The sequence below is a fragment of the Lagenorhynchus albirostris genome, chromosome 3, assembly GCF_949774975.1.
Source record: "Lagenorhynchus albirostris chromosome 3, mLagAlb1.1, whole genome shotgun sequence".
Taxonomy (NCBI): domain Eukaryota; kingdom Metazoa; phylum Chordata; class Mammalia; order Artiodactyla; family Delphinidae; genus Lagenorhynchus; species Lagenorhynchus albirostris.
In genome coordinates, this window is record NC_083097.1 from 83,309,342 (window position 1) to 83,328,343 (window position 19,002).

Here is a 19,002-nt window from a genome sequence, read left to right on the forward strand (position 1 = left end):
CTTTACTAGTTGCAAGATTAAGCTTCCTAAATCACAGTCCTGATGACCCTTCCCTATACAAAGACCTTCAATGGGTCTCAGAAAATAAAAAATAATTTAACTAGGTATTTATATTACTTTGCTAGGGCTGCTGTAACAAAGTGCCACAAACCTGGTGACTTAAAGAAAAGATACTGTCTCACAGTTCTGCAGGCTACAAAGCTGAAATGAAGGTGTTGACAGGGCTGCTTCCTTCTCTGGGCTCTGAGGAAGAGTCTATTCCATGCCTTTCCTTTAGTTTCTGGTGGTTTTCTGGTAACCTCTGGCATTCCTTGGCTTGTGGATGAATCACCCCGATCTCTGCCTTCATCTTCACATGGCATCTCCCTGACTCTATGACCAAATTTCCCCCTCTTGTAAGGATATCAGTCATACTGGATTAGGCCCGACTCTACTTCAACATGACCTCATCTTAACTAATCAATATCTGCAATAACCTTTTTTCCAAATAAGGTCACATTCTAAGGTACTAGGGTTTACAACGTCAACATGTGAATTTGGAGGGAGGGGGACACAATTCAACCCCTAACAGTATTCAAAGCCCTCCACAAGGTTTCCTACTTCCCCTTCAGCTTTATCTCCCCATACCTTACCATTTCACCTTACACTGGAGGCAATGTAGACAACAAAAAGCCCTGCCTTTCTGTAAATCATTACAATACTTTCTGTCTCTGTGCATTTGTTTTCCTCTAATTTTTTGGACCCTCTCACCAAATCCTATTCATTCTTCAGGGTCAAGCTCAAAAGATCCTTCTTCCATTAATAAATAGCCTAAGTTTCCTATCCAGAAATAAACTCTTTCTTTTCTTCCTCCCTAAATATATTATTTGCACTTTTCTTATGGAACTTAGCACATAACTTGTAACTACTGTTGTACATGGCTTATATGATCTATATTCCCTACTGGACTGTATGTCTCTCTTGGGGACAAGGCACACACAGCATTTATTTTTCCCACAGTATTCTTCAAAGTGCTTTATAACAAATATTTGTTGAGCAAAGTTATAACTATCATAGAAATTATAGTTTAAAATCTTTGATATCAGTTATTTTATAATTATTATTTACTTAAGGCTGAAGAAAAAAATCTTATTAATGGATGCTTCTGACTTTAATATATACTATGGGAATGCACAAATGTTTTCAAACCAATATATAGTTTCAGATCCTAATCCTGAGCCTGTCTAACAAGGTGAACTTACCAATACACTGTAGGAGCCCATTAAACAACTCTAAATTTTTTCCTACAATATTGTTTTTAGAAGATCCAATGACACAGAAAGAGGTTTCACTTATCACATTTAATAAATATTTATTAATGCAATTCTAGGTAGTTCAAACATTTTTTAAAAGGGGGGAATATTAAAAAAAATTAAAACTGAAAACATGGTACCAATATCAAACAAAGTTTTGAGCTAGAATTTAGTTTACTTCCTAAGAAGCAAGCATGCTTTGCCTGTTCTCTTTTTAGAAGAAAAAATGACATCTATGTAATATACTTGCTTTGCATATATATATATATATATATGCACTGACATTCAAATGAGGCACAACTTTAGATAAATAAATAGTTGTTATAAAATAAATCTTCAGGATTTAGTCATTAAGAGTTTGTCAAGATACTTTTTCTAAATAACCTTTTTGAATGGAAAAGATAACAAGATTCAAGGAGATATACTTTCTAAACAAGCACTTTAAATGAATTTTGGTGTTCACTAACTTAAGTACTCAAGGACTTGGTGTGAAGAGTCCAAGAGACTAAAAGTCTGCTTTTCAAGAGTACTATGATCTTCTATCAAGGGAGAGATTTTGGCATTTCTATATTCTAACAGTTCACGATCCTTGCTTGATGTCAGTAATTCATTGTCGACTACTCCAATAGTTGCATCTTCTACCAGAATATTTGCTTGGTATGCTCCAACTGAAATTTCAGGCATTCCAATGTAGTCATGATCTGCCACTACTGAACCTTGTAAGAGATAAAGACTGTCTGAAAGAAGAAACATAAGTTTGCCTTTTAGAATTATAATTAAACCACTTTAAAATTAAATAATGTTAAATGAGGCACAAAATTCCAAGTAATACAAATTAACTATCAAGATTAATTTCTGGTGGGTTCTCGTATCTCCTGAATAAATATGTCAAAGAATGAATAAAATGACATATGAATTTGACAGGGCATACATACAGAATTCAGGAAAGATCAAGGATTTTAAAAGAGCCAAACTTTGTTTTTCCAATTAAAAAAAAAAGGAATAATATAAAGGGATTTTTTTTTACAGGATTTAAAAAAAAATTTTATTGGGGTATAGTTGATTTACAATGTTGTGTTAGTTTCAGGTATACAGCAAAGTGAATCTGTTATACATACACATATATCCACTCTTTTTTGGATTCTTTTCCCATTTGGCCATTACAGAGTATTCTCTTGACCTGTGTTTGGTAGGTGTGGGTGGAGGGGGTGGTAGGTGTGGGTGAGGGGCTGAGAATCATGGTATAGATTAAAAATGAAAGTTATAAAACTATATTTTTGATATTGATGATATTCTTAATATACTTCTGCAAAGCATTTCTGGGTGAATTAACATCTCGAAAGATGTTTTAACAAATGGAATTGTTAAATACTTACATTTACAACTTTAGATAATTCTCTGGTCTTTATAGAATCCATATCAGGGCAATAATATTAAATTGTCACAATATGAAATGATAAACTAAAATGAAGATTAAGTTCCTAGAATCAGGCTTATATAATAGGAATGTGAAAGTAGGCAGGCTACAACGAATTAGATTAAAAAGCTTAGCTTACTTAAGTCTAATTTAATATTAAAATGCTCATGACCTCTTAAGGTGTAGCTAAATCCATACTAAAATGTGACGAGGAATCTTCCCTGTCAGCATTTCATTGTATTTTGAGCAAATTTATCATCACTATCAGGAAAAAAATGCTTAATATGAAAAACACATGGCAAAGTAGCATCATCTTTATAAATAAAGGTTAATTATATAAAAGAATTTCTCCCTACATAATATTTTAATTCATTACAACAAAGAACTATTCCACCGCCGCTGATTAACTTCCTGGACCCCTGCCTTCTCTTTCTGGATTTTCTCCCAAAACATTAACAGATTCTCTTAAAGATTTTAATACCTTAAAGAATCCTCAAATTTTACGTCCAATAAATAGCAAAAGGAACATTAATTATCCATTTAGATTAGAGATCAATGAAAGTTTCTCAGAGCAGATAAATTTGGTAATATAACCCAGAACATGATTCCACCCTACCCATCCTCATACTAATATGTGAAAAGCTAACTGAATCTATTCCAACCCTTTAAGTTACACATTTATGAACTTTAAATTTACAAACATCAAAAGATCAAACAGGACTTCTCTGGTGGCGCAGTGGTTAAGAATCCGCCTGCCAATGCAGGGGACATGGGTTCGAGCCCTGGTCTGGGAACATCCCACATGCCGCAGAGCAACTAAGCCCGTGTGCCATAACTACTGAGCCTGCACCCTAGAGCCTGTGAGCCACAACTACGCGCGCCTAGAGCCCACGCTCCACAACAAGAGAAGCCACCACAATGAGAAGCCCGCGCACTGCAACAGAGTAGGCCCCGCTCGCCGCAACTAAAAGAAAGCCCTCACACAGCAACAAAGACCCAACGCAGCCAAAATAAATAAATAAACAAATAAATAAACTTAAAAAAAAGAATATTAAAAAAAAAAGATCAAACAAAGCTATGCTCTCTCCCAACAATGGCATAAGTAGACTTGGGCTTGTATGGACATTTAGTTTTGCCCATTTACTTCTTCATTAGGCAAAGTGTAGTTGGTATTTTAGTTTTGAGAGGCTTTCTAAGTTTAACCCCACCAATTCTTATTAATGCAAAAGTAGTAATTAGATTGAAAATGCTGTTAAGAAGATATACATACTTACGATGGAAATAAAAGTATGGGTAATTGAAGGTGATAAGAAAATGATTTTTGTATGTTAGTAGGGGTGTATTGCTGAACAAGAGAACAAGTCTGAAAGATACAAAAATCATGCAACCCATGAGAAGTGCTATGCCCAAGAGTAGCAGGAAAGAAGAAAAAATGATAGGTGAAATTGAAACACTTTTAGAATGTGTTGCTAGAGCTTCAACATCAAAGTCTGCTATTAGCTTGTTAATACTAGAGAAAGATAGGTTGTAATTTAAAAGAGAACTTAAAAAGGTTAGATATGGTAAAAATGTTGCTGATGAAATTTTTCTAATAAGCCATGAAGAATTTCATAAGTTCAGGGTACACTGCTGCAATGTATTAGTGACAGCAGCTACAATATAGCATTTAAAGTATTTCCAAATTGGATCTTTGCAGAGATCTTTGATGAAGGAAGTTTTCTGTCTCAAAAATTTTTTTGCATACAGAAAGAGGGTCTATTGTAGTAAAATATGTCCAGTAAACATGTATCAACAGGGAAACTATGGATAGATGTAAAGCTCTTAGAAGTTATCACTTTGATTTCTTGCAAATGCATTCAAAGACCTTGAGCATAAGCACCTCCTAATTACAGTAGACTTAGAAACAAATGGACTTTACCAACCTCACCTGTTTGTAAGAGGACAGCTTCTATATGAAAGTAACCAATATATATCTGAATATACATACACACACACACACTTTCTTTTAAATAAACTTTAAAGTAACTTAGTGTGATAAAACTGTAGAGAATAAAGATTATACTCAGCAAATTCTACACAAATCACTCTATATGCAATTGAAAACTACTCTGGAGATTTCAAGCCTTCTTTGTGTAGGAAAAAACAAAATTCTCATTCATTCATAAAGGTCAAATATGTTTCAGTTCCTACTATGTTCTAAATCTAGTGGACTCAAGAGAAATGCTCTTTAACTTTGAAAAAGATTACCAAAGACTTACCAGAAAGAGATTTTTGAGGCCTTATATACATGTTGAAATAATCTATCTTAGATAGATAATAAATAATGCTATCTTAGATATACTGGGTAACTATAAAATATATTATTAAAATTTTTTTCACCTACTTTTTAAACATGGCTACTAGAAAATTTTAAATTTTATATTACATAGTTTTTGCATTACATATCCATTGGACAGTACTGATCTAGAACAGTCCTGAGTTAGGATATAGAAAAGAACAAGATTAGTTTTTGCACCCAAGATAAAAAGACAGAGAAATAAACAAACAAAACCATATTAAAGGACTTTTCTACTCAGTCACATTACAAGATAGAATTTAATTATTTTAATTTTCTCATTCTATTTATTTAGTTACTATTATGACATGTTTGATGAAAGCATTATTTCGGTTTTGACTGGACTGAATACTTAAGTCTTTAGTTTCTTAGAAGCAGAGGTATTTTCAAGACATTTCAGGAAGGTGTTATCAGCAGTTTTGACACACTTTTTCTTATTTAGTTTTAAGGAGAAAAAAATGAGATTAAGAATATTAAAATTTCCCTAGGGAGAAAAATAAGTTAAAACCAAAGCCTCAGAAAAGTCTGAGTGATTGGATTAATTTATTTTTTCAAATAGAAAGAAAAGTACAAGGTTTCAGAATAATTAATTTTCTTATTGTGAAGTGAGGTGTCTTGACTAATCCTATACATGGCCTGATATCCTAAAACTATTACAAATGTATTGCCATACTAGTACATCTTTTCTTATGATAAAATAACAAATAACTACAATTTGATACATAACACATAATTGTCATAATAGATAACCAATACTAACACAGAGAACTGAATGACTTTTAATTTTGAGATTACATAATTAGAGGTCAAAGGGAGGTGCTCTGCTAAAACTACAGTTGGCTCTCCATATCCCAGGGTTCGTATCCATGGATGTGCGGGTGGGGTAGGGGATAAAGGTTGGGGGTACTGTACTGTGCCATTTTATGTAAGGGACCTGAGCATGAGCGGATTTTGGTATCCACAGGGCTCCTGGAACTGATCCCCTGTGGATACCAACTGATGACTGTGTATTAATAATAAAGTCAAGCTCATGGGCTTGATACTAATATAGGGACTAAGCTTTATTTTGTTTTGCGAATGTAGACCATAATTGTGGTAGGCAGAATAATGGACCCCTAAAGATAGCCATGTACTAATTCATGAAACTTGTTATTACGTTACCTTACATGGCAAAGGAGACTTAGGGTAGTGATAGAATTATGGTTGCTAACCAACCAACAGGGAGAAACAGGGAGATTATCCTGGATTATCAGGATGGGCCCAAGGATAAGAGTCCTTAAATGTGGAAGGGGAAGGAAGAATAGGAGGATGGAGTGATGTAATAAATGTGAGAAGAACTCTACCCCCACTGCTGGCTTTTAAGATAGAGGAAGAGGACCACAGCCAAGCAATGGGAACAGCCTCTAGAAGGTGGAAAATGCACAGAAACACCATCTTCTTGAGCCTCCAGAAAGGAACACAGCCCTGACAATGCCTCAATTTTAGCCCAACGAGACCTACATTGGATTTCTAAGTATAGAACTGTAAGATAATAAACTTGTGTTGTTCTAAGCCACTAAATTTGTGGTAAATTGTTACGGCAGCAATAGGAAACTTATAAAAGAATAAAAACCATTTCACAAATTGTGAAGGGCAATCATACCAAAGCCTTTAGGGGAGGCAGACACAAACTGATCACAATAATTCCCACTCAGAACAAAACTACTCAAAATCTATGTCAGATAGAATAATGGGTCAATAACATTTTTCCTTTCAAAGGGAAACATTACGATTATGAAGAGACACTATGGTATGTCAAAAAATTTCTTGTTAAAATACTTAGTCTTGAAAAGGTGCCTGGCACTGAACTAGACAAAAAGGCAAATAGGCCTACTTAAAATAGCAATGTCAACCTAGTACTGAATGTGCTCCCTCAACATTATGTTCTAGATAAGAATGGATAAGTTCGCAATGGAAGCATATCTGCTTTGTACAGTGAACTTTAATACAGCTATGAAATCTCAATGCTGGTAAGAGAAACAATGCAGACAAATTCATAGTTCTTTTGGCTATACCTTATTCAAATTTATGTCAAAAGAATGGGATGACTATTCAAAGACATTTTGTTTGGTTTAAATTCAGTTCAAAGACTCTTTAAAATCAGCTTTTGAGGTGAAGATTTTCAGGAAAATATGTGATAGAAATCACATTTATTTTGAATTTTCTACAAATAAGAAAAACAGACAAAAACGGACCAAAGAGTAAACAAGAACCAGACTCTAGGATAGCTAGATTAGTACTTCCTTTGATTAATAAGAAAAAACAACTTTACCCATTAATCTCAGGTTCCTTATATGTATACACTAGTACTAATACCGCAATTTCCTTTGTATTACTGGAAGAATAATCTGCAGAGAATTCAAGCATGAGGCAATAATTGTACTGCCTCTGTTTAGAAATTGTTCTATTCAATTGGATTCTGAAATATTCAGCAGTAGCAAAATGTTAGGTCTCCTTAAGAAATTCTTCAGCAAGAGCAAATTGCAAAATGTTGAAACAGATCCTGATACAGCAACATTTTAAGCAGAAATTTTGTATTAATTAAGGAAGGTTAACACATTAGAAGGGAGCAAGTCCTGAACACCAAAGATTAAGGGGAAAATCAAAAGAAGAAGAAAGGACAACACGCACCTGTATAATCTTTTGTCCCTACTTAACTTGCAGAAAGGAGAAATCATAAAGGGCAGCTTAGAACTAAGAGGAGGCACAAGGAATAAAAGTGCTTATCTTCTAACAACGAGAATGAAGGTACTGTGAGCTTTCTGAATTGGAACAGTCCAAGCTTACTACTAGAGCAACTGGTTCTGCCATAAGCAGAAAGGAAGGTACTCAGAGCTTTTAACATGAGAGTTGTGACCCAGATCAGAAACAGAGTTGAGCTATTACAAAGCAGCCCCAAGGGCTTCATATCCTAAGAAAGAGGGTTATCTATTATCATCATTTTTGTAATTATTATTTACTTAAGCCTGTTAAATACCTCAGTTGTTTATATTGTTTAAAATTGTACTAAATTGTATCTTCCTTAACTGCTACTCAGATTCAAATAATACTGATGCTTTATCTTTCTTTATAGAATAAACAAAATTAACTAGCTAAGGTACCAATTCACTCCCTCTAAGTTATCCACTCCAAAGAAACTCTAAGGAGCACATAAAATAGGACATAAAGTGGGACTTAATCTGAAAGCCATGTCATTTAGCTCCAGTCTATGAAAGAAAGGGTTAGAGAAGATCAGGATATCTTGACTATTCGTAATCACATTTTGAGGCAAGTATTACCTTGTCTAGTGTGCTATTTACCTCTTCTTATAATGGCACTTTATAGCATTCTGAGTATCTCCCACTCTCACCCTCCCCTGCATCCACCATGACTGTGACTAAGATGCAACATTAAAAATTAATCACATTTTAAAATGTCCCCTAATATATTTATCTCACAACAGAATTCTAGAGAGTATGTTTGTTTTTGGCATTATTTATCTTATTTACTATCATTTCATGCTAAAAGTGACAAAATATTCTGAAAGTGAAAATAATGAAGATATAATTCTTCCTTCTGTGAAACACGTTCAGTGTCTCCCACATGAACTGTGGGAAAGTGTGTGAAAAGTACACTAGAAATCAAGATAAAATCTCTTACAAACCTGACAGTTCCAGAAGACACATGCTTATAAAAAAGACTACCTGGGCTCCAATACTGTACAAAATTTTATAAAAATGAGACGGGAAAAGAAAAACTAACCAAAGGAGGGGTGCGGGGCGGGGGAGATTTCTTATATTTTTAACTTCTCTCTTCATTCAAAGAAAGTAAAAATGTAGAGAAATGACAGATATTTACCTTGTTCACTGGATTCTCTTACATAGGGCTTGAGGTGGGACATTTTGATGGGTCTTTTAAGTCTTGTCCCAGTGTTGTCTCTCAGAACAGCACATCCATTTTCTGTAATATAGTCTATGACACAAGGACCAACCCATTCAGATTGGAAACGACCATCCTTCCACCAGTTTTTCCTTTGTCTTAAGACTTCATGACCCACTTTTAGTTGAAATGGATTTAATTGCTTTGGTTTCTTTTTAACAATGATTTTGCTTTTATTTAGTTCATCAAAACTGTTGTTCTCCATCTGCAAGTGTAAAAACAAAAAAAAAAGAACAAAGGGATGAAAGAGCTAGAGTTTCTTGAAGGTATATACAGATAATATTATAATAAAAAGATTACTTATTGAAATGCTACTGAAAGCTAGGCAAGAATCCCACTTAATTTTTTAAAACAATATTTCAAAGTCAGTATTATTACCTCAACTTTATAAAGAAAATAAAGTAATATGAGATAAAGTAACATGCCCAAGTTAAACAACTAGAAAGCAAAACCAGGGATTTGAATTCAGCTCTACCTTGATTCCAAAACACATAGTTTTCCTAGTAATGTCTCTCAGAATTTCATAGCTAATAAACATACTGTTTAATCAAAACATGCAGAATTCAATGGAAAAAAATTGGTTTTAGGGTATATCATAGGTATGTGAGTGTATGCTGAAATTTAAAAAAAAATCACTTTATAGATTTTTAGATTATAGAGTTTTTTTCTATTAGATAGAATCACCTGGCCCGCTGAAGTTGTCTTATTCTCCATTACTTTATCAGCTTCTTTAATTGCACCTAGAATTCTGGCAAACATACTTGTATTATTACCATCCACTTCACGAAGAATATCTGAAGTCTCAGGCATGTAAAGATTTCTATTAAACATTTGAAAATACGGTGTATTTTTAGTAGGTTCCTATTAAGAAAAATAAACAACAGTTTGTAATAAAACATTTATGTAGCCAAGAAATAGTCATAATTCACAAGTACAGATTATAAAAAGGTACATACCGAGTGAGTAACATTGAAGGCAAACGAAACAGCTGCTAGGTGATCATCCCAGTTGTTTGGGTAGTCAGCGCAGTGTTTGGAAAGAAATGTTTTGATTGTGCTAGGTGTACTTATAGTTGGATTAATAGTTTGGGAGGCATGAGAAATTACAATTTGCTTTGTACCAAACAATTCACACAGTTCTACATTGATCTGAAAAACATATAAAAAACAAAGCTGATTTTAAAATCTGTATTTTATTTTTCCCTGGATTGAAAGGTTGCAAAAGAATTTGAATCTTGCCTTTTCCTTGACCATAGCCAGTCTTTATGAAAACATACATATTTTGTTTAAAAGAGTAACTACCATTTATTGAGTCCTTACTATGTGCTGATGCTTTACATTACAGTCATTATACATGACAAAAATCTTATGAGATATTAACTCCATTTTAAAGATAAGCAGCTGAAGCTCTGGGAGGTTAAGTGCCTTGCCAGACACACACATACAGCAAGGAAATGGAAGAACAGAATTTAACACTAACTTTGAGTTCAGATAACATTTTAATTCAGTAGACAGTTTCTCAAACACAGTTAACATAATCCACTTGACAGCTACATGACCTTGGCCAAATCACCAAACCTCTGTGTACTCAGTTTCTTCATCTGTAAAATGAGGAAAATCCTACCCACAACTCTCTTGAGGATTAAATGAATAAATGTTTATAAGGCACTTAAAACAGTGCTTGGCAAGTAGTAAGCACTTTATAACTCTTAATGTTACTATTATTTTTGTTGTTATATTTATTATGGGCAGGGCCTAATAAGTCAAAATGAGTTTAGAAAACTTCTAAGAATAAGCCTGTTGACTTATTTTTCCTACCTTATTTACACCTCAAACTATTTTTTCTTACTATTTTTCGTTGGGGTAGTCAGATAGTAGTGATATAGTAGTGGGGTAGTGATATAGTTCTGGCCAAAAAGATTTAAGTGAAAGTTGTTGGGCAGACTCAGCTAGTTCTAGCTTTTTTTGCCCATTAACCTCCCCCTTCTTTCTGCCAGAAATGTAGAATTTGTGGCATGCCATATTGTAAGCATAAGATTGAGAGTCACATCTCAAAGATGGTGGAACAGAATGCTAGAAGCATGGGTTCCCAATGACATTCAGAGTTACCCTTCCAACCCTGGAGAGGCTGGCTTTCTTTTCCCTAAGTATAAAATAAACTCCTATTGGAGTTTATATATTGGAGGGAAGAGAAGGGTTCTGTTACTCGCAGTGGAATACAATTCCTACCTAATATATGTACTAACGAAGGCCACCTTTTTTTTTTTTAACATCTTTACTGGAGTATAACTGCTTTACAATGGTGTGTTAGTTTCTGCTTTATAACAAAGTGAATCAGCTCTACATATACATATATCCCCGTATCTCCTCCCTCTTGCGTCTCCCTCTCACCCTCCCTATCCCACCCCTCTAGGTGGTCACAAAGCCCCGAGCTGTTCTCCCTGTGCTTTGTGGCTGCTTCCCACTAGCTATGTATTTCACATTTGGTAGTATATATTAGTCTGTGCCACTCTCTCACTTCGTCCCAGCTTACCCTTTCCCCTCCCCGTGACCTCAAGTCCATTCTCTACATCAGTGTCATTATTCCTGTCCTTTCCCTAGGTTCTTCATAACCCTTTTTTTTTTTAGATTCCATATATATGTTAGCATACGGTATGTTTTTCTTTCTGACTTCACTCTGTATGAGAGACTCTGTATGAGGTCCATCCACCTCACTACAGATAACTCAATTTTGTTTCTTTTTATGGCTGAGTAATATTCCACTGTATATATGTTAGGCCACCTCCTTTTAAATCAAAAGTAATCTAAAAGAAATCCCAGAAAATAGGTATTATTTGGGTCAGCCTCAATCTGAGGTCATAATTAATGGTTTTAAAAATGACTGACTTTTGGAAAAGGCTTCAACTTGAAGAGGTTGCCTAGAACTGATCCAGTGAATCCATTTGTGAGATGCTACCTAGGTATCCTTAACCCAAGAGCCTTTTTTTCTCCCCATCAAACCAGACATTCCATTAGTGGTCACAATTTTAGTTTTCCATAAGACACATTTTTAAAATTAAAGAAATAATTTTTCCTTTACAAATGTTAATTCTCTTTTCTTCACAGGTTTATAAAAAGGTCTTTGTGTATTTTATTGAAACAATTTAGCAAATACTCAAATGCTCTGAGATATGTTAGAAACATCTGTACTTTCATCAACTTTATAATAAACCTCCCACATTGTGTATAATGTTCTAAATCTTATTTCAATACTTTAGCAGTGTTTCCTATGTCAGTATATGCTGACAAAAAAACCCATTTTATTTTGTCACGATTATGCCTGCTGTATAATATTTAAGCCATATAAATCACAGCAAAAAGAACAAATTTTCTTAATCACATGTGATTTTTTTTTTTTTGTTAAACCTCATAAAAGAGGCTTATAAACATTTATTGTTACTTTTGGTAAAATTTTCAAAGTCTTGGATTATCATATGACTATTTTTTTATTTTTAAAATTAATTTATATTGGAGTATGGTTGCTTTACAATGTTGTGTTAGCCTCCACTGCACAACAAAATGAATCAGCCATATACATACAGATATCCCCTCTCTATTGGACTTCCCTCCCATATAGGTTATCACAGTGCATTAGGTAGAGTTCCCTGTGCTACACAGTATGTTCCCATCAGCTGTCTATTTTATACATAGTACCAATAATGTATACATCATATGACTTTAAACATGACTGGAAAGACTGCTGGTGATTCATAATGGTTTCATATTGTCATTACCTAGTATCTTGAAGTAATATATGCATTTAGGATGAGGCTTTTCATTAATAAAGGTGAAAGTAAGACAATATTTCAAATAGATTTCTTGATAATTTTGAGTTTTGGTGGCCAATTTCCTATCAGATCTGATTAGTCCACATTTATTTTTATATCATTAATGTATCTGTGAAAGAGCTAGTACTAGAAGTTACTTGTGTCAGCTCTATCATTTTCCTGTGGTTGAAAGGTGATTGCATTATTATTCGTATGATCTTGTTTCACTGCAAGAAAATTAAGCCACCTAGTTATTCTATGAAGGGTAGTTTGGCAAAAACTGGACAATATCCATAAATTTAATTACTGCTGCTAAAGCAAAAGAATGAGTGAGGGAACCACTATGGACTCCCACATGTTGCAGATTCTCACTTTTTTCCCAAGATACCTTCCCGTACCATGTGCGACACACAATCATGTGCTTTGTTGATTCAGGATGCTATTATGAATCTCTATATATTATTAGTAAAAGCTTCATTTCTTTCTTATTTATTAGATAAAAATTATAAACAAAAGTTCTAATATTGTCATCCTACAAACTAGATTGTCTTGCACACCTCATTTTGCAGACCACTGCTATGTCAGTCAAGGTAGGCAATATTATACTGCAGTTACAAAACACATTCAAGGCTCAGTGGTTTAACTCAAAAATTTTACTACTTGCTCAGACAAGGTCAGCTGTAGGTCAGGGTGTCTCTCCAAAGCACCTAGGTGCCTCAGAAATCCTGGATGAGAGAAAATCCACTACCCTTTAGGGTAATATCTGAAATATGCAGTTAATTCTCCAGAGACAGAATAAGACTGGGAGAAGGAAGAATTGAGGATGAAGTTTTCAATACCTCAGGCTGAAAGGGGCACACATTCATCCATTCAACTTGTTTGCCCAGATGTGTTACTTGGGCTTGCCCACCTGAAAGAGGCTAGGACAGTCGTCTATGTTTGGAAGGCTAGGAGAACTAGTTATTGCTAAGCACTAGTAATTTATATCACAAAACAACAGATGATTATGTATATTTTAATCACTAATAGTTATAAAAACAACATAATGATAACATATAAACTGAAAAGTTAAGGGAAAAAACCTATAATCTCATTACTCTTAAAAACTCCATGGTTAACCATATAAATTTTTATTTTAGTTTCTTTACATCTATTTTTTACATAGTTATCTGTGTAAAATATGTATACATAATGTAATAAAATCTTTTACCCAGAGTTTTAACTGAACATGTTTTAATCAGTGTCCATATTATTTCCTTTTCTTGTAAACATTTTTAATGACTACAAAATATTTCATCATGTGGCTTGACGTTTTTCTGAAACACTTTCTTTATTTGGATATTTAGGTCATTTCCTGTTTCTCGTTAATATACATAGCATTGTGGTAAATAATATCGTAAAAGAGCTATTTTTCTATACTTTGGATAATCGCCTTAGAATTCTTAGAAATAGGATCGTTCACCAAGATATATATATATATATATATATATGGCTCTTACTGGACCTTTGGCAGACTGCTTTACAAGAGTTAGTTTCAAGTTGCTATACTACCTGTAATGTAAGGCTATATTATTTTATCTGTAGTCTATTTGGTATTTTTGGTATTACTACTATTTTTCTTGATTTAGATAAACAAAAAATGGTCTTAACTTACATTACTCATTACTATTGGGTTTGAACATTTTTCCATATTTATTATTTTTATTCCCTCTTGTGAATTACGTTTCTGCCATTGACTAAATTTTTTAATTTGTTTGAATCTTTTATAATAAAGGCATTAGCCCTTTCCTGCATGAATGTGCTTTATTTTTTTGGCCTATTTCTTGGCCTGTACGTTTTGGTGATTTTACCACATATAAATTTCTAATTTTTAAACAGCCAAAGTTGGTGATTTTTCCATTTAAATTTATGCCACTATTCCCTAAGCTTGGAAAGTTAACTCAGTCTCTAGAGATTGAAAAAAAAAAGTCAATTATATTTTTTTGTTTCAATTAAAAAAAACAAAATTTTTAATTTACCTGAAAACAATTTTGGTGTGCAGTAATTCTAAAATCATATTATAGAAATAACTAGAAAAGAAAATTGTTATCTATGCTGTTAATTAAATTAAATTTATTAAATAATCCTTCCCTAACTCCACTCATTTATGATACCAGCTCTATCATTTTAAACATGGTTACTAAACTCTGTGCCAAAGGGCCTCCTTAACATCTGTTGGACACCTTGAAAACTACTAGCTTAAGGTAGTTTACGGTTTCAACATTAGATCAGACTACATTCCTTTTGATGATGTTGTATCTTTACAGAACTGTTTTTTGACAGGTGCTATGATAAAAAGCAATGACTGTATAAAAATCAATGCAAAACAGGAAATGAGGATGGCAGTGTCCAAACTGATTCCAAAGTTTGAAAAGCTTAGCAGTGGTAAACAGGTATACACATCCCATTAGTAACTAACTGGTTATTTAAGAACGAAATGAAAATGAAATGAAATGAAAAGAATGAAATGAAAATATTATTTCTTTCAATTTATGACTACTATTTTTTTAAATGGCTAAGTGGTTAGGATATGAATACTAAGTTGTTTGGACCTGTGCAGAAAAAGAGTTAACATAGCAGAACTAAGGCTGCTATCCTGTGAAAGTCCTGCTTACAAAGTTGGCCCGTGGCTGGTGTCTAGGACCTTGGATTTCGTGCGGGTTTCCGCCATTCCCTAACTGATTAAGGGTGGCTCACAGTGCCAAAACTGTTTATACAATCAAGGTGGCTTATGCTGAACACCTTCTTTCTTTTGAGAATCTAGAATTTTTGGTGCTTATGTGATCAGCTCCCAGTAAAAATCCTAGGCACGGAGTCTCTAGTGAGCCTCCCTGGTAGACAACAATTTACATGGGTTGCTATAACTCTGCTGGGAGAACTGAGCATGTCCTGTGTGATTACACTGGGAGAGGATGTCTTAGAAGCTTGTTCCTAGTTTCCCCTGGACTTATCTCCATGAGCCTTTTGTCTGCTGATTTTGCTTTGTATCCTTTAGTTATAATAAATTTTAGCCATAGTATGACCATCTGCTGAGTCCTCCTAGTGAATTATAAAACCTGGAGATAACCTTAGGGACCCCGTGGCACAAGCCCTAACTATTTGGTAAGTATCATTTTAGGTATTTCTTTTGGACTGAGATATCAAAGGTGCCGTGAACCTAGACAGTCTGGTTATTTTCTTACACCAGTACCCTGTCAATTATAAAAATTTAATAATATGCCTTAAGTATAGTAGTTATATTCCTTTTTTAGAATTTTTGTATGTATTCCTGTCCACTTATTCTTTCAGGTTAACTTTAATGCGGATAAAGGCCAGGGCAAGGGAAAATGCTCCCTCCTTTTTAATGCTGATTAGAAATACATTAACATATAAATTAATTTTGATTTGGGAAAAATTGGTATCTTTCAATATTGAATATTCTCATTCACAAGCATGACTGTATTTCTCCATTTAGTCAATTCTCCCTCTACATATCAATCACAGAATTTTTAAGCTAGAAGCAAAAAAAGACTCTTTGGTCCAACCTCCTCATTTTACTTTCAAGAAAACTAAAGACAGGTTTACAATTACTTAGTGGCATAGTAACTATTAAAATCCTTAATTTCCAGTCCAACTACCTTTGTACTATACAATATTAAACCTCTATATCTGTAGGAATTTTCTAAACTTATTAAGTACCATATAAGTTGTGCTGCTCACTGAAAGGTGAGTAAAATATGCTCCTAGATCTAACTAGTTTGTCTTACCTGATGAATGAACTCATCTCTTTGGTCCATTATTATTTTCTGAGGAGGTCCATATAAGAAAAATATATTGATAATAGCTTTAGAAATTTCTGATGCTGAAACATCACAAAGAGGCAAAATCACAACCCATTTTGTGAACAAATCTGTCATGATTATAGCATATACATGACTTCTGCTGCTTGTATGAAAAGGGCCCATCAGATCAACAGTAACTATACTCCATGGATTCTCCACTTTGAGAAGGTGCTGTTTAGGTGCTAGAATAACCGTATTTTTTGCCACTTGGCAATGCTGACAAGCATATACCTATAAAACAGGCATACAATAAAGAAAAGGTATACAAATGTTAATATATTCAATATAATAAAAGCAGTCTTATAAATCTGAACTTTGAAATGGTTGATAGGTACTTTGTGTTTTGAAGGAGAAACTTTTGGACTATTCTCATAATAAAATAAAACCTATTCAGAATATAAGCAAATATTACTTGCTACTACTATTCAATGACTGCCTTAAGGGTTTTTATTCACATGGAACATAATTCTGGTTTACAATCAATAAATATTTATTAAATGAATAGATCTTAAAACATGTTTGCTATAATTTTAAATCAGTATGTGAGTATATAATTTCTATAAGCAAAAAAATTTTTCTTTTAAAGTTATCACTCTACTGAGTTCATTCATTCATGTATGCAATAATATTCATTAAAATATAACTTTATTCAAACAATATTTATAGATGCCAGAAATTCCACTAGGTCCTGGAAAAAGAGAATGAACAAAAACAAAGCCCATGCTGTCATGGAGCTTTCATTTGTGTGAGATGAGATCAATTGATCAACATATGGATGGTGCCATTGTTCAACATATTTCTGGAATTACACTTTGGAAACTACTTTCAAACCAAGTCCTGAACAAAATTTTTAAACCAGTCTTTTTGCATTATAGTTACTTTTGATCAAAATTTTTATTTTCTAGCTTTTCTAACTTAAACTAATTCTCATCACAAATAACCTTATTTCCCAAAATCATTTTTCAAATGATAAAGATGTGACAAAGATTTCACTGAATGTCTGTAAAGGAATGTGTGGCAGGTTCTAAAGGCAAATACAAAAACTGAGGTCTTTGGAATACCTGCACAGACTCACAAATGATACTTAGTTAAATTAAATGTTGGGTTAATTCTTTATGCCTGAAATGACAGTCTTTTTAATGCACTATTACGATTATTAACGGGTTCTCACATACATACTAAGGAATTTCTATCATTTGCTATATGGAGCACACTAGAAAGAGTAGTGATCAACTGACCTAGCAGCAAGAATCCCAGAACTCCTAGGTGAATTTTCTATTAGAAGAAGTTGAGGTCCTAATGGGTTATAAAGTTACAAAACTCAGACTAATTTCATTATCTTCACAACTTGATTTTGCAATTAGTTGGTTTGGTGTTTCTGCCATATTTGACATTTTCTATGTCAAGACAATATAGGGACAAAAGAGGAGACACACATGGGGCCTGACTTATAATGAACATATTCTCCTCTCAAGAAAAGATTGTATGACTGCCATCAAAGAGGTAATGATTAATTTTTGGTCAAAGAAATTTCAGCCCCATTTAAATTCTGCCTACACAAGATAGTTCAATGATGAAAATCTGGTTCTAGATAATCTATCTAAACAGAGTATTTTCAAATATTTAAACAATGCTTTGTTCTAGTTCAAATTATATTTCAGTGATTTTAAAGAAGATTTTTGAAGGGAAATAAAACTCCCTTTAAATGTTTTACAGAAAAACTACCCAGACAAAAAGTACTTAATGAGAAGTGATATCTAGAGTTAATCTGGAGCAAACATGAATTTTGGATATATACTACAAAGACATTATTCAAAATATTCTAAATACATAAGCCATACCCACTGTTTGACATCATTGGTCACAGAAGTCCAATAGTAGCTGGATTCCACTAGAGTAAGGGTTCTGGATATGCCATGATGGGCTCCAGTGTCATTTTCATGGCATTCTCTTAGGACTTTCTTTTTTTCGTCTTCTGAAACAATTACCAAACGATTTTGTTTTCTGTCTTTTCCGACATAAAACAGCTTTTTTTCTGAAATAAAAAAATACCAAAAAGATATAATTGAAATTTTTAGATATCTATATAGTTTTAAGATAATCATAGCCTTATCTTCAAACCATGAGGTTTTTTTTGTTAAATCCTTTTCCCTCTAATATAGAATATTTGTGTATAGAATATTTGTGATGATGCTACCATACAATCTGAAAGGTCCTCAGCTGTTACACTTACTAATAGATATGTAGAACTAGCCGCTATAGTTTTGTAGCTATCAACACAAGTAGGGCTAGCTTGTTCACCAAAGCACATGATAAATATGGGAGTATAAAATTAT

The 19,002-nt window shown here is 33.6% G+C and overlaps 1 protein-coding gene across 5 annotated transcripts in view; it reads right to left on the minus strand.

The window, feature by feature from the left end:
• Window positions 1-1,331: 1,331 nt before the first annotated feature.
• Window positions 1,332-19,002, minus strand: part of GIN1 (gypsy retrotransposon integrase 1) — a 28,691-nt gene continuing 11,020 nt past the window's right edge. For 3 of the 5 annotated variants that reach the window (XM_060146177.1, XM_060146175.1, XM_060146176.1), the window contains 6 exons: window positions 18,508-18,701; window positions 16,592-16,897; window positions 9,958-10,149; window positions 9,686-9,862; window positions 8,921-9,206; window positions 1,332-2,029 (listed from right to left, as the gene is read on the minus strand). In XM_060146177.1, the coding sequence (XP_060002160.1) occupies window positions 1,755-2,029; window positions 8,921-9,206; window positions 9,686-9,862; window positions 9,958-10,149; window positions 16,592-16,897; window positions 18,508-18,701 (1,430 nt within the window). In that variant the 3' untranslated portion in view covers window positions 1,332-1,754. Of the gene's footprint in view, window positions 2,030-8,920; window positions 9,207-9,685; window positions 9,863-9,957; window positions 10,150-16,591; window positions 16,898-18,507; window positions 18,702-19,002 lie in introns of those variants that run through there. The other 2 variants (XM_060146179.1, XM_060146178.1) reach the window with 2 other exon arrangements.